The 14,026-nt window shown below is 36.7% G+C and overlaps 1 protein-coding gene across 1 annotated transcript in view; it reads right to left on the bottom strand.

Annotated features, from left to right (window-relative positions):
• ADAM23 (ADAM metallopeptidase domain 23) overlaps positions 1-14,026 on the bottom strand; it is a 292,223-nt gene that overhangs the window by 35,306 nt on the left and 242,891 nt on the right. The window contains exon 23 of the mRNA XM_053698649.1: positions 7,893-8,061. Within this exon, the coding sequence (XP_053554624.1) occupies positions 7,893-8,061 (169 nt within the window). The remainder of the gene's footprint in view (positions 1-7,892; positions 8,062-14,026) is intronic.

Here is a 14,026-nt window from a genome sequence, read left to right as displayed (position 1 = left end):
ATCAAATTTAACTCCAAAAATATAAATAATTGCTACCAATCACATTTATACTCCCCATTAGAGTTTAATTTGCTATGAAGGATTGATATTCGCCAACAACTTGTCAGTGCATATTGTTTGAATGTTAAAAAACACAATGATCAAGTAACCACAAATCGTTATGTTCTTTTCAAATTATGAATTGTATTCTATTTTCCAGCGCATTTGAGCTTTCACTTCGAGGACATGATGAATGCGATGATTGATTAAATATTGGGAGACTTAAAAGGATTGTAATTTAATACTTAGTTAGTATGATACTAATAATCAGCTATACTATTAACTATTTGAATTCAATTAATTAATCATTTCATATTCTGATATTAAATTGCATTTAATTAGAATTCTGTACGATATTTATATTTCCTTTAATCCCACTTTAATATAAATATATTCCATATTTGAAGTCATTCCTTAATAAAGTATAGGAGTATATAAAACTATATGAAAATTAGGTACAAGTCATTTCATATGAAATTTTGTCTTCTATATGCTTGCATCGATTCTGAGCTAGAAAACCTTTCCAGACGTATATGTGGATTCAGACCTTCAAAAGTATTGTTAGTCCCATCATTTGTATATCATACAAGTGATAATTACTTACTTTACTGAAGATTCTAATCAGAGCATATCTGAACTAAAGTACAGAATTGTTTCTATGTCACCCCAGAGAGGTAACATGGTTATCTTGTTTGTAGAGATCTAATCTCATTAAGCGATGAAGTAAAGAATCTTTTGAAGCTTAAACTTTAACAAATGTTCCCTTTGTATATTTTTTAGATATATCCTGCCTGGGAGCTGTATTGGAGCATAGTATTTATATATAATTGATGTTACATTTCATAAAAATATATTTCATATCTGAGTACATTACTTTAATACAGTTTGTGCATGAAACCATACACAGTTGTATGCAAAAGTTTAGGCACCCCTGACAATTTCCATGATTTTCAGTTATAAATAATTGGCTGTTTGGATCAGTAATTTCATTTTGATCTATCAAATAAATGAAGGACACAGTAAAAATTCAGTAGTGAAATGAGGTTTATTGGATTAACAGAAAATGTGCAATATGCATCAAAACAAAATTAGACAGGTGCATACATTTGGGCACCCTTGTTATTTTGTTGATTTGAATACCTGTAACTACCTAGCACTGATTAATTGGAAGACAAAATTGGTTTGGTGAGCCCATTAAGCCTTAAACTTTATAGACAGGTGTATCCAATCATGAGAAAAGGTTTTAAGGTGGCCAATTGCAAGTTGTTCTCTATGACTCTCCTCTGAAGAGTGGCAACATGGGGGCCTCAAAACAACTCTCAAATGACCTAAAAACAAAGATTGTTCAACATCATGGTTTAGAGGAAGGCTACAAAAAGCTATTGCATAGATTTAAGATGTCAGTGTCCACTGTGAGGAACATAGTGAGCAATGCATGGTGAGGATATGGAAGACCACAGGCACAGTTCTTGTTAAGGCCAGAAGTGGCAGGCCAAGTAAAATATCAGAGAGGCAAAGGCAAAGGATAGTGAGAACGGTCAAAAACAGCCCGCAGACCTCCTCCAAAGACCTGTACTGGGAATCTTTTTGAGGGTCTCATGGATTCCACTCAATATCAGCAGATACTTGAGAATAATGTTGAGGAATCAGTCACAAACTTTAGTTGAAGTTACCCCAGGGGCTGGATATTTCAAGAAGACGATGACCAAAAACACTGCTGGTTCAAATGGGTGGGGCCATTTGAGGGGCGTGGCTTCCTCAAAGGGGTGTGGCTTTTTAAAAGGGGTGTGTTTTTTTCAAAGGGCCGTGGCTTTCTCATAGGGGCGGGGTCTTGTGCACCACCATCCAAAAAATTCACCAGCCGCCACTGCATACTTTAAATGATTAGTCTGCATTTAAAGTGACAGTAAAGTCAAATTTTTCATGATTCAGATAGAGCATGCAATTTTAAACAACTTTCCAATTTACTTCCATTATCAAATTGTGCACACTGTTTTTATATGCACACTTGTGCAAGAGTTTGTGCAAGAGCATGTGCAAGAGTTTGCAGTATATACATAAATGAATCTGTGGTTGACTGTTGGCTGTCACATGATAGAGGGGGACAGGGAAATGGAAGGAAAATTTAAAACATTTTTACAGAAAAAATAAAGTGTTACCTACTTAAAATTCAGAGTTTATTTTTATTATGCATTTGTTTCTGTAATGTGTCCAATGGTCCTAGTACTTGATGTAATGTATTGAAGGGTCCATAAAAAAGGATTTAGCTGTTACAGTGCAGCAATTAGTATGTTATAAGGAGAAAACCTTTGCAGTGCAGTGTATAGAGACTAAGATAAGAAGACGTATATGCAAAACATGGCGAAGCACCCCTAGGTAATTGTCTATTGAAGCACCTCTAGGCATACTAAATACAGGTACACCTGAATGAAAGCTGATAGACGGTAAATGGAAAGTGGTATGGAAAGTTGAAAAATGACATTTGAATAAAATATAAGGCCAGATTACGAGTGGAGAACTAACAGTTACGCGCAAGCTAAAAGGGGTTTATCGCGTGTGCTTGTGCATGTCAGTTTTTGCTCATATTGCAATTTGAAATTAAACGCTATTCCTTGAGCCCAATTAAAGTTAATGCTTGTCAGGATAGCAAGTCCTAGCTGGTTAACTGTTTTGCGAAACAAAAGAGTGTCACAAAACACATCAAAAATGTATTAGAAAGTACAGTTACACTCATAATAACACTATCTAAAAAAATAAATAAATAAACAACAAAGTTATAAGGGCTCAAAGATATGAGGTCTCAGTTGTTAGAAAAAGAAATCGGGCAAAGGACATTGAGGAACATACATATAATATATGTATATATATATATATATATATATATATATATATATATGTGTGTGTGTGTGTTTATATGTGTGTACAGATGTATTTATATATTTATATGTGTATATATGTATTTACAGACAAATATACACATATAAACATATAAATATATATGTATACACATATATATAAGTGCATTGGAGACCTTTGCATTAAAGTAGAGGAGAACATGTAAAAGCATATTTATGCAATATTCATATTTAATAAAGTGTTATACTGTGTATTTACGGTAAATATTTCAAATTCCAATGTTCTTCACATAGCAGAATATGTCCTATGTATTTTTATGTTAAAATATTTTTTATTATTTTTGATTCAACAAGATTTATGGTGAAACAACAACAAGTATTCATGTAACATTCAACTTATTGCCTTTACAATGAGCTTTTTGAAATATTGTCCAACTATGAAAAAACCAAACAATTCAGAGCATAATCCCAAGAATAGGGCAGCAAACCCGAAATCTCGGATTGAGTGATTCTCTGTCCCTTTTTTCCCAGAACCATGGTTCTTTGGGAGTCTATATAAAGTTCAAGTTCAAATCTTCAGTTACATCTCTGGAATAATAGGGTCTTATCTTTTAAGTAAAACTTGTCATTATGCAAGTTATCTTCCATATTATGTAATAAAACATTTATAATGAAACAATGTTTCAATATTCAACTTACTGTAACATAAAACATTATCGGCTAGATTTAGAGTTGGGCGGTAGCCCTCAAAACCAGCGTTAGAGGCTCCTAACGTTGGTTTTTACCGCCCTCTGGTATTTGGAGTCAGTCAGGAAAGGGTCTAACGCTCACTTTACAGCCGCGACTTTTCCATACCGCAGATCCCCTTACGCCATTTGCGTATCCTATCTTTTCAATGGGATCTTTCTAACGCTGGTATTTAGAGTCGTGGCTGAAGTGAGCGTTAGAAAACTAACGACAAAACTCCACCCGCAGAAAAAAAACAGGAGTTAAGAGCTTTCTGGGCTAACGTCGGTTTATAAAGCTCTTAACTACTGTGCTCTAAAGTACACTAACACCAATAAACTACCTATGCACCCCTAAACCGAGGTCCCCCCACATAGCTGCCACTCTATTAAATTATTTAACCCCCTAATCTGCCGCTCCGTACACCGCCGCCAGCTAAATTATCCCTATGTACCCCTAATCTGCTGCCCCTAATACCGCCGACCCCTATATTATATTTATTAACCCCTAATCTGCCCCCCCCAACGTCGCCGCCACCTACCTACACTTATTAACCCCTAATCTGCCGAGCGGACCGCACTGCTACTATAATAAAGTTATTAACCCCTAATCCGCCTCACTCCCGCCTCAATAACCCTATAATAAATAGTATTAACCCCTAATCTGCCCTCCCTAACATCGCCGACACCTAACTTCAAACATTAACCCCTAATCTGCCGACCGGAGCTCACCGCTATTCTAATAAATTTTTTAACCCCTAAAGCTAAATCTAACACTAACACCCCCTAAGTTAAATATAATTTAAATTTAACAAAATAAATTAACTCTTATTATCTAAATTATTCCTATTTAAAGCTAAATACTTACCTGTAAAATAAACCCTAATATAGCTACAATATAAATTATAATTATATTGTAGCTATTTTAGGTTTAATATTTATTTTACAGGCAACTTTGTAATTATTTAAACCAGGTACAATAGCTATTAAATAGTTAATAACTATTTAATAGTTACCTAGTTAAAATAATTACAAAATTACCTGTAAATTAAATCCTAACCTAAGTTACAATTAAACCTAACACTACACTATCAATAAATAAATTAAATAAACTACCTACTATTACCTACAATTAAACCTAACACTACACTATCAATAAATTAATTAAATAAAATACCTACAAATAACTACAATTAAATAAACTAACTAAAGTACAAAAAATAAAAAAGAACTAAGTTACAAAAAATAAAAAAATATTTACAAACATTAGAAAAATATTACAACAATGTTAAACTAATTACACCTACTCTAAGCCCCCTAATAAAATAACAAAGACCCCCAAAATAAAAAAATGCCCTACCCTATTCTAAATTAAAAAAGTTCAAAGCTCTTTTACCTTACCAGCCCTGAAAAGGGCCATTTGCGGGGTATGCCCCAAATAATTCAGCTATTTTGCCTGTAAAAAAAACATACAATACCGCCCCAACATTACAACCCACCACCCACATACCCCTAATCTAGCCCAAACCCCCCTTAAATAAACCTAACACTAAGCACCTGAAGATCTTCCTACCTTATCTTCATCATGCCAGGTTCACCGATCCGTCCTCGGAAGTCTTGATCGGAACAGCCAATAGAATGCGAGCTCAATCTGATTGGCTGATTGGATCAGCCAATCGGATTGAACTTGATTCTGATTGGCTGATTCCATCAGCCAATCAGAATTTTCCAACCTTAATTCCGAGTGGCTGATAGAATCCTATCAGCCAATCGGAATTCGAGGGACGCCATCTTGGATGACGTCCCTTAAAGGAACCGTCATTCGTCGGGAAGTCGTCGGTGAAGATGGATGGATCCGCGCTGGAGGTCTTGAAGATCAGCCGGTCGTCATCGGATTGAAGAACATAGAAGATGCGGCTTGGAAGAAGATGTTTGCCGGTCCGGATGTCCTCTTCTGCCCGCTTGGATCAAGACTTCAGCCGGAGGATGGACGTCACTCTTCAGCCCCCGCTTGGGCTTGGATCAACACTTCCGAGGCTTGGATCAAGACTTCCGAGGATGGATCGGTGAACCTGGCATGGTGAAGATAAGGTAGGAAGATCTTCAGGGGCTTAGTGTTAGGTTTATTTAAGGGGGGTTTGGGTTAGATTAGGGGTATGTGGGTGGTGGGTTGTAATGTTGGGGGGGGTATTGTATGTTTTTTTTTACAGGCAAAAGAGCTGAATTCTTTGGGGCATGCCCCGCAAATGGCCCTTTTCAGGGCTGGTAAGGTAAAAGAGCTTTGAACTTTTTTAATTTAGAATAGGGTAGGGCATTTTTTTATTTTGGGGGTCTTTGTTATTTTATTAGGGGGCTTAGAGTAGGTGTAATTAGTTTAACATTGTTGTAATATTTTTCTAATGTTTGTAAAAAAAAATTATTTTTTGTAGCTTAGTTCTTTTTTATTTTTTGTACTTTAGTTAGTTTATTTAATTGTAGTTATTTGTAGGTATTTTATTTAATTAATTTATTGATAGTGTAGTGTTAGGTTTAATTGTAGGTAATTGTAGGTAGTTTATTTAATTTATTTATTGATAGTGTAGTGTTAGGTTTAATTGTAACTTAGGTTAGGATTTATTTTACAGGTAATTTTGTAATTATTTTAACTAGGTAGCTATTAAATAGTTATTAACTATTTAATAGCTATTGTACCTGGTTAAAATAATTACAAAGTTGCCTGTAAAATAAATATTAATCCTAAAATAGCTACAATATAATTATAATTTATATTGTAGCTATATTAGGGTTTATTTTACAGGTAAGTATTTAGCTTTAAATAGGAATAATTTATATAATAAGAGTTAATTTATTTTGTTAGATAAAAATTATATTTAACTTAGGGGTGTGTTAGTGTTAGGGTTAGATTTAGCTTTAGGGGTTAATAACTTTATTATAGTAGCGGTGAACTCCGATCGGCAGATTAGGGGTTAATTATTGTAGGTAGCTGGCGGCGACGTTGTGGGTGGCAGATTAGGGGTTAATAAATATAATATAGGGGTCGGCGGTGTTATGGGCAGCAGATTAGGGGTACATAACTATAATGTATGTTGCGGCGGTATACGGAGCGGCAGATTAGGGGTTAATAATAATATGCAGGTGTCAGCGATAGCGGGGGCAGCAGATTAGGGGTTAATAAGTGTAAGGTTAGGGGTGTTTAGACTCGGGTTCATGTTAGAGTGTTAGGTGCAGACGTAGGAAGTGTTTCCCCATAGAAAACAATGGGGCTGCGTTAGGAGCTGAACGCTGCTTTTTTGCAGGTGTTAGGTTTTTTTTCAGCTCAAACTGCCCCATTGTTTTCTATGGGGGAATCGTGCACGAGCACGTTTTTTAAGCTGGCCGCGTCCGTAAGCACCGCTGGTATCGAGAGTTGGAGTGGCGTTAAATTATGCTCTATGCTCCCTTTTTGGAGCCTAACGCACTGAAAACGCAGCCATTCTGTGAACTCTAAATACCAGCGGTATTTAAAAGGTGCGGGGGGAAAAAGCACGCGTAGCTAACGCACCCCTTTGGCCACAGAACTCTAAATCTAGCCGTAAGTATTTAAATAGATATGCATATAATCATGTATGTGTATATATATATATACAGTATATATATATATATATATATATATATATATAATATATATATATATATATATATATATATATATATATATATATATATATATATATATATATATATAGAGGTATAAATATATATTTGTGCATAAAACATTATATATATATATATATATATATATATATATATATATATATATATATACTGTATATATATAGAAATATGTATTTATGAATAAATTTAACATTTTCTGCTATGTGAAGAAAATTGGAATGTGAAATATTCATATTTTCATGTCGGGTTAGCACACTTAAGAATATGCAATCGGATTAGCACGCGAGTAAGGTATTAGGTTTTTTTACCACTTTTTTTGCTCCATTGACTTTCATGGGGGAATACGTTATCGTGGTCATGATATTCTAAGTTTTGCTTTTTACGCTCATCAGATTAGCACATGAGTGAAAACGGTTTACTTTCAACTTGTAATATGATCGCTACCCTATGCGCTCTAAAAGCTTACTTCTAGTGGAGTTAGCACTTGGGCGGAAGCGTTAAATGCAGCTCCACTTGTAATATGGCCCATAATATGTTATCATTTATTAAAGGTTTTTCATCAGTGATTATTTTTTCCTGCATAAAATAAGAAATGTCTTTGTATTACAGAAATACTCACCCCATGTCCAGAACACATTTTTCCATTGGTACCCAAGGGGCAGCTGCTGATGTTAAGTGACTGAATTGGTAGGCACTTCCTGTCTATGCACATCATGGAGGGACCACATGGGGTTCCATCTTCAACATATCCCATATCAGTCTCATCATCCAAAACAACATGAGCCCCACTGGAAAATATATAACACATTACAACAAGGGATTTGTTTAAGTGCATAGACATTTATGTATAAAACTCCTTGTATATTATGCACATTACAGACTCCACTTCATGCTTACAGTAGATTGTTGTTTCTCCATGCAGTAAAAATTGTGCTGAAATAAAGTAGGGGTGTAACAGTAGAAGAGATAAATCAAACAAGAGGGTTGATGAAATATGTATTTTTTTTTTTTTTTTTTTTTTTTTTTAAAGTAATTTTTTATTGAGACAATGGATAAAAGTAACAGAGAAGGGAGTGTGTTCCAGCACAAGACAAATACAAAAAGAAAAATAACTGTTACAGATCACATATGAGAGGTACATAAGACATTGGTGTGCTAATATAGGATTTGGTAAGATATTATCTAGACAATAGAGTTTCAATATTTATATAATAATAGGAGTCAAAGATATGGAAGATATCGAGGTTGAGAACAGAGAGATGACATTTAACGTAAATTATAGCACCAACTTTTATGACCTTAAATACAGTATGGACACAGTGAGATCAAAACATGTGTGACTGGGGCATGTAAAAATGAAGTCTCAGTTTTATAATACAGGTAACTAGTGGTCCCTACTCTCAAAGAAGGGGTATTCTATACTCTGGAAATAGTGAGAGGAAGGGAACTGGCAATTATCAGGTCTCCCGTAGGCCTGCTTATATAGGGGGATAAGGGATGCAGCGGGCAAGAGCCGCTCATAATGGGGGGGAGAAGGGAGAGGGGAAGGGAAGGGGGGGCGGAGCTAGATAATTTGTCTTAAAAATATAAATTACAGGGCGATGTGAAATGGAATGGAGTAGGATCTCAGAACTTTTGAGTATACTCTTGGAGAACATCTCTAAGATATGAAAACTAGGGCATGTGGATGTAAGGGAAATAGCCAAAGGGGATACTAACAGGGGGGGGGGGCTTTTGCAGTCTCATGTAGCATATATAATATAAGCAGCACCTACCTCTCATTGTTAATTGAGCCCTAACTACTACATATAATTAAAAATTGAGAGAGTTAGCTGAAGGAAATTAAGATGACACATGGTATAGCTAAGGAGATATCTATATTATCATAACCTCTGCTGGGGTCTAATGAAGCTGTAAGCTTATACTATGTGTGAGTATGACATGGCGGGCTTTTGAGTATAGTATATTTCTTAAGAGGATAAATTATCAAGCAAGAAGGGGCTAAGCAATACATATTACTGAGTTAAGCATGGTCAAGGCTTATGAGTCAAGAGATAATAGTATCTGCGGCTAAAATAAATATATGAGCTTAAGACTAAACTCCTCTGAACGTGCAAGATGTATGATTGAGATAGTGCAATTACACAGAAGGCAATTTAAACTGTGATAGGTATACATGGAGATAGCTCCCATGCTATAATAATGAATAAACAGAACACACACATATACTGATAAACAAATTGAGCCTAGCTATATAACTCCTGCCAAAACATTTGCAAGCTACAGGAAATATCACGGCATAGGGGAGGAAAGTCACACTGAACTATACACTTATATAAGTTAAGATAGGTAATGCAACTACAGGTTATATCAAAACATGTTATAGCCTTGCAGTCTAGTTTCATGCCTGTATGACACCATCTCCAGATTGACCCAGAAATATGCTTCTATACATATCTATGATGTAATTGTACAACAATTGCAATACCATAGTGTTAGAGCTATCTCAGAGTGTGCAAGGCTAGTTAGGTATTCTCTATACAATTCCATAATTGTGGGATGGAGTGCTGCTTCTGTTAGCATCAGGCAGAAAATGATCTAGGGTAACTCAAGTATGGGTAGCTTACGAAAGAGTAACATAGAAACCAGAACCAAAATATTAAGCATGGCATGCAAATATGATCCAAACCATTTAGAACATAGTAAGATTACCCATAAAATAAACACCCATAAAAAAAAGTATAATAAAACTTGTAAAAGAAATAAACTAGATCACCAAGATCAGGATATGTGAATGACTAGCAGTTCTATGAGATATAGCATTTCCCTCCCAATAACATAATTTAAAAAGAAAAATAAGCACGGTAAGGGGGAAAACATACATCATTAAACAACAATAAAAGTTAGGGTAAAAACAGGAAACTTGTTGTAGAATGAGCGCAGTCCCATGAATGTTAGTGATTATTCTGCTTTAAAAGACCCTGAGCTAAAAGCAGATCTAAATATCAAGATGACTTCAGCTATCTTATCCCCCTACGGTGGCATATAACATCATAGGTAGAATCGAACATGAATTACAGTTACCCTCTGCATATAACGTCTAACTTGACTGTATAAAGTCTCTCCCAGTGGTGGTGGTGGTGGATTGTTCTTGTGCAGTGAGAGAATAGTCCAGAGATAACATTAGATAGGTATTGTCGTAAGAGATCACCATATAGTGTGCGCTGTATGCCATTTTCATAATACTAAGCATAAGTAGGTTTTCTTTGATACTGGTAACAAGGAGCGTCAGAACATAACCTAATCTAAATAACTTTGTGCAAACTATTAATATGTATAATAGTCAGATGCATTCTGATAGTATCTATGGGGATTGTTGTTTTTAACACAGAGAGTCCCCCAAAGAAAGTTAGTTAAAGAGGGGTATTTATCCGATGCCAGTCTTAAGGTAGCTTAGCGATAGGATCGAGGTAAGGGAGCTGTAGAACGCTGCTAAAGGAGTACCTCCCGTTGTTAGTGAGGAGTTTGAGGACCGGCGTCTCCAAGGTTGGGACCTGCTGCTGAGAAGGTATTTTGGTGAAAGCGGGTTAGATCGGCACATCGGAGGGCTGGCCACATCTCCCGCCAGAGTCTTCCAGATCCGCGCAATTTTACTTGTAAAGAGAGTATGCTCACTTATAGGGAATTCCTCTCTAATGCCTGTACCGGGTATTAATAGTAAAAAACTCCTCGGCACCTGGGTCTCCGCATTCATATAGGCTTGAAGTAGCTGATTTTTCTGTAGGTCGTGTGGCTCTGGTTCTAGATCCTCCATCAAAGACAGCTCTCTTCCTGTGCGTCTCTCAGTTAGGTTCCATAGAGCGTTACTAATCCGCTGCTCATCTGAGAAAGCTAGTTTCTCCCATTCTCCTGCTGGAAGCTCTTCTCCCCCAGAGACACCTCGCAATCTGTAGGAGGTTTGTACATGTAGGCATTCAGTTTCTCCTACGGAAGCAGGACACTGGTCGTCTCTGAGGATTTTCCTTAGAGTATTAAACTGACTTTCCATCTTGTTGGCCAATAGTTGTAGCACGGCTTCTACATTGGTCGCCATCATGGGATTGAGTTAAGTAAGCTATTTGCGATATAAATGCTTCCCTCGCTTGTAACTGAGTTCCACACAGTCCTTAAGATGGCCGCTCTCCAAACGGGCAGCGTGTATACAGCGGGTGGGGAAATAATGGTCCGGGCAGTAATTTTAAGTCCACTCTTCTTCCCTGGACCCTGAGGCACTGGTCTCCAGCTCACTAGTCACAATGTAATAATATTTTGGGCCATACTGAGCATTCTAGTTATCAATTATATGTAGCATAAGAGCAGAGCTCTTACAGTGTGCGGCCGTTCAGATGCTTGGCTTGCTCCGCCCCCCCGATGAAATATGTATTTATTGCTATGCTTTTAGCATTAGGGGGATTTTTGAAGATAAATCATTAGATACATTTTTCTAAAGGATTGCAAGTCTGTACATTGTTCTTACGGTATTTTTAAAAAATAAAAATAAAAAAAATAAAGGCAGATAGCAAGCAGGTCCGTAGAACACTATATGGCAGCAGTTTTGCAGGAATGCTTTTAAGCTACCTACCTGATTTTCAAAAAAGAATACCAAGAGAAATAAATGTGATATTATAAAGGTTTTTTTGTTTGATTTTAAATGTATACTCTATATGAATCATGAAAAAAACTTTGGGTTTCATGTCCCTGTGTTATAACCAAATTAGCTTTCTTAGGCCTAGATTTAGAGTTTGGAGGCCAAAGGGGTGTGTTAGCTACGCTGGCTTTTTTTCTCCCGCACCTTTTAAATACCGCTGGTATTTAGAGTTCACAGAAGGGCTGCGTTAGGCTCCAAAAAGGGAGCGTAGAGCATATTTACCGCCACTGCAACTCTAGATACCAGCGTTGCTTACGGATGCGGCCAGCTTCAAAAACGTGCTCGTGCACGATTTCCCCATAGGAAACAATGGGGCTGTTTGAGCTGAAAAAAAAGCAGCGTTCAGCTCCTAACGTAGCTACATTGTTTCCTATGGGGAAACACTTCCTAAGTCTGCACCTAACACTCTAACATGTACCCCGAGTCTAAACACCCCTAACCTTACACTTATTAACCCCTAATCTGCTGCCCCCGGTATCGCTGACCCCTGAATATTATTATTAACCCCTAATCTGCTGCTCCGTACACCGCCGCCAGCTACGTTATCACTATGTACCCCTAATCTGCTGCCCCTAACATCACCGACCACTATGTTATATTTATTAACCCCTAATCTGCCGCCCCCGCTATCGCTGACACCTGCATATTATTATTAACCCCTAATCTGCCGCTCCGTACACCACCGCAACCTACATTATACCTATGTACCCCTAATCTGCTGCCCCTAACACCGCCGACCCCTATATTATATTTATTAACCCCTAATCTGCCCCCCACAACGTCGCCTCCACCTACCTACAATAATTAACCCCTAATCTGCCGACCGGATCTCACTGCTACTTTAATAAATGTATTAACCCCTAAAGCTAAGTCTAACTCTTACCCTAACACCCCCCTAACTTAAATATAATTTAAATCTAACTAAATAAATTAACTATTATTAAATAAATTATTCCTATTTAAAGCTAAATACTTACCTGTAAAATAAACCCTAATATAGCTACAATATAAATTATAATTATATTGTAGCTATTTTAGGATTAATATTTATTTTACAGGCAACTTTGTAATTATATTAACCAGGTACAATAGCTATTAAATAGTTAATAACTATTTAATAGTTACCTAGTTAAAATAATTACAAAATTACCTGTAAAATAAATCCTAACCTAAGTTACAATTAAACCTAACACTACACTATCAATAAATTAATTAAATACAATACCTACAATTATCTACAATTAAACCTAACACTACACTTTCAATAAATTAATTAAATACAATACCTACAAATAAATACAATGAAATAAACTAACTAAAGTACAAAAAATAAAAAAGAACTAAGTTACAAAAAATAAAAAAATATTTACAAACATTAGAAAAATATTACAACAATTTTAAACTAATTACACCTACTCTAAGCCCCCCAATAAAATAACAAAGCCCCCCAAAATAAAAAAATGCCCTACCCTATTCTAAATTAAAAAATTTCAAAGCTCTTTTACCTTACCAGCCCTGAAAAGGGCCATTTGCGGGGCATGCCCCAAAGAATTCAGCTCTTTTGCCTGTAAAAAAAAACATACAATACCCCCCCCCAACATTACAACCCACCACCCACATACCCCTAATCTAACCCAAACCCCCCTTAAATAAACCTAACACTAAGCCCCTGAAGATCTTCCTACCTCATCTTCACCACGCCGGGTTCACCGATCGATCCAGAAGAGCTCCTCCGATGTCTTGATCCAAGCCCAAGCGGGGGGCTGAAGATGTCCATGATCCAACTGAAGTTTTCATCCAAGCGGGAGCTGAAGAGGTCCATGATCCGGCTGAAGTCTTCTATCAAGCGGCATCTTCAATCTTCTTTCTTCCGGATCCATGTTCATCCCGCCGACGCGGAACATCCATCTTCACCGACGACTTTCCGACGAATGACGGTTCCTTTAAGGGACGTCATCCAAGATGGCGTCCCTCGAATTCCGATTGGCTGATAGGAATCGGAATTAAGGTAGGAAAATCAGCCAATCAGATTGAGCTCGCATTCTATTGGCTGTTCCGATCAGCCA

The sequence above is a fragment of the Bombina bombina genome, chromosome 1 (genome assembly GCF_027579735.1).
Source record: "Bombina bombina isolate aBomBom1 chromosome 1, aBomBom1.pri, whole genome shotgun sequence".
NCBI classification, from domain to species: Eukaryota; Metazoa; Chordata; class Amphibia; order Anura; family Bombinatoridae; genus Bombina; species Bombina bombina.
This window is presented reverse-complemented; position numbering and strand designations above follow the sequence as displayed.